We start from the raw sequence: 777 nt of genomic DNA on the forward strand, positions 1-777 counted from the left end.
GTAAGCAGGTGGCTGTCGGTCCGCAGGCGTGAGCACAGGACAGGCGCTGCGTCACGTGACACCACATGACAGTGCCTGGAGTTACCGCTTTCCTAAACTGGAAGACTCCTTGGATTTTTCTGGGTATAAGCGGCTGAAACAGACGACTCTAATCCTGTTACTTACAGAATGTGGAGGAATAAGTACCTTGTGTTTTTCCAGAAACTCTGGGGTGAGTGTCCATGGAGCATCTCTAATGACTTCATCCACATAGCGACAGTGTCTCAGAGCTTCGTATCTCTCCGCTTCATTCATCACGGTGAAACCCTTGAATTTGTGAGTGAGGTCGTCACTGCAAACTGAAGCAGGTAAATGCATTAAATGCTGTTTGCTGGCCCAGGCCCTGCCCACAGCCATCCTAGTACAGACTAACTCCTCAGCTACACAAAGAACTCAGCCTCACTAGGTGCGTGTCGTAATCAAACTCTTCATTTTTGTTCTTTTTGTTTTTTTTTTTTTTAATGGGAACAAAGGATCAGTGAGGCAAGCTAAAATTCATTGGCAATGGAGAATTTTATTTTAGTGCTTACAAATGCATTCTCCACTGTGGCTTTTATTAAAATTATTCTCCACACCCCTGAATGTGACTTTTAAATCTTTTTATTTCCTTATCCCACCTTTCAGTGAAAATTGCTATTCAGAAATAAAATGACCAAATGAACAGAGAAAAGACAGCAAGGAGACCAAGAGGCCTGAATTATTGAACGTTGGAGCAATGAGTTCTAATTCCTTAACTAT

General features: G+C 42.7%; 1 protein-coding gene across 1 annotated transcript in view; it reads right to left on the minus strand.

Annotated features, from left to right (window-relative positions):
* The window catches only part of LOC105001741 (choline-phosphate cytidylyltransferase B-like), a gene marked incomplete at its 3' end in the record, with an annotated part of 24027 nt that extends 23631 nt beyond the window's left edge, over positions 1-396 (minus strand). Inside the window, exon 1 of the mRNA XM_010858110.1 lies at positions 187-396. Within this exon, the coding sequence (XP_010856412.1) occupies positions 187-396 (210 nt within the window). The remainder of the gene's footprint in view (positions 1-186) is intronic.
* Between the last annotated feature and the right edge of the window lie 381 nt (positions 397-777).

Source organism: Bison bison, unplaced genomic scaffold (genome assembly GCF_000754665.1).
Source record: "Bison bison bison isolate TAMUID 2011002044 unplaced genomic scaffold, Bison_UMD1.0 scf7180017855130, whole genome shotgun sequence".
In the NCBI taxonomy this organism is placed as follows: Eukaryota; Metazoa; Chordata; class Mammalia; order Artiodactyla; family Bovidae; genus Bison; species Bison bison.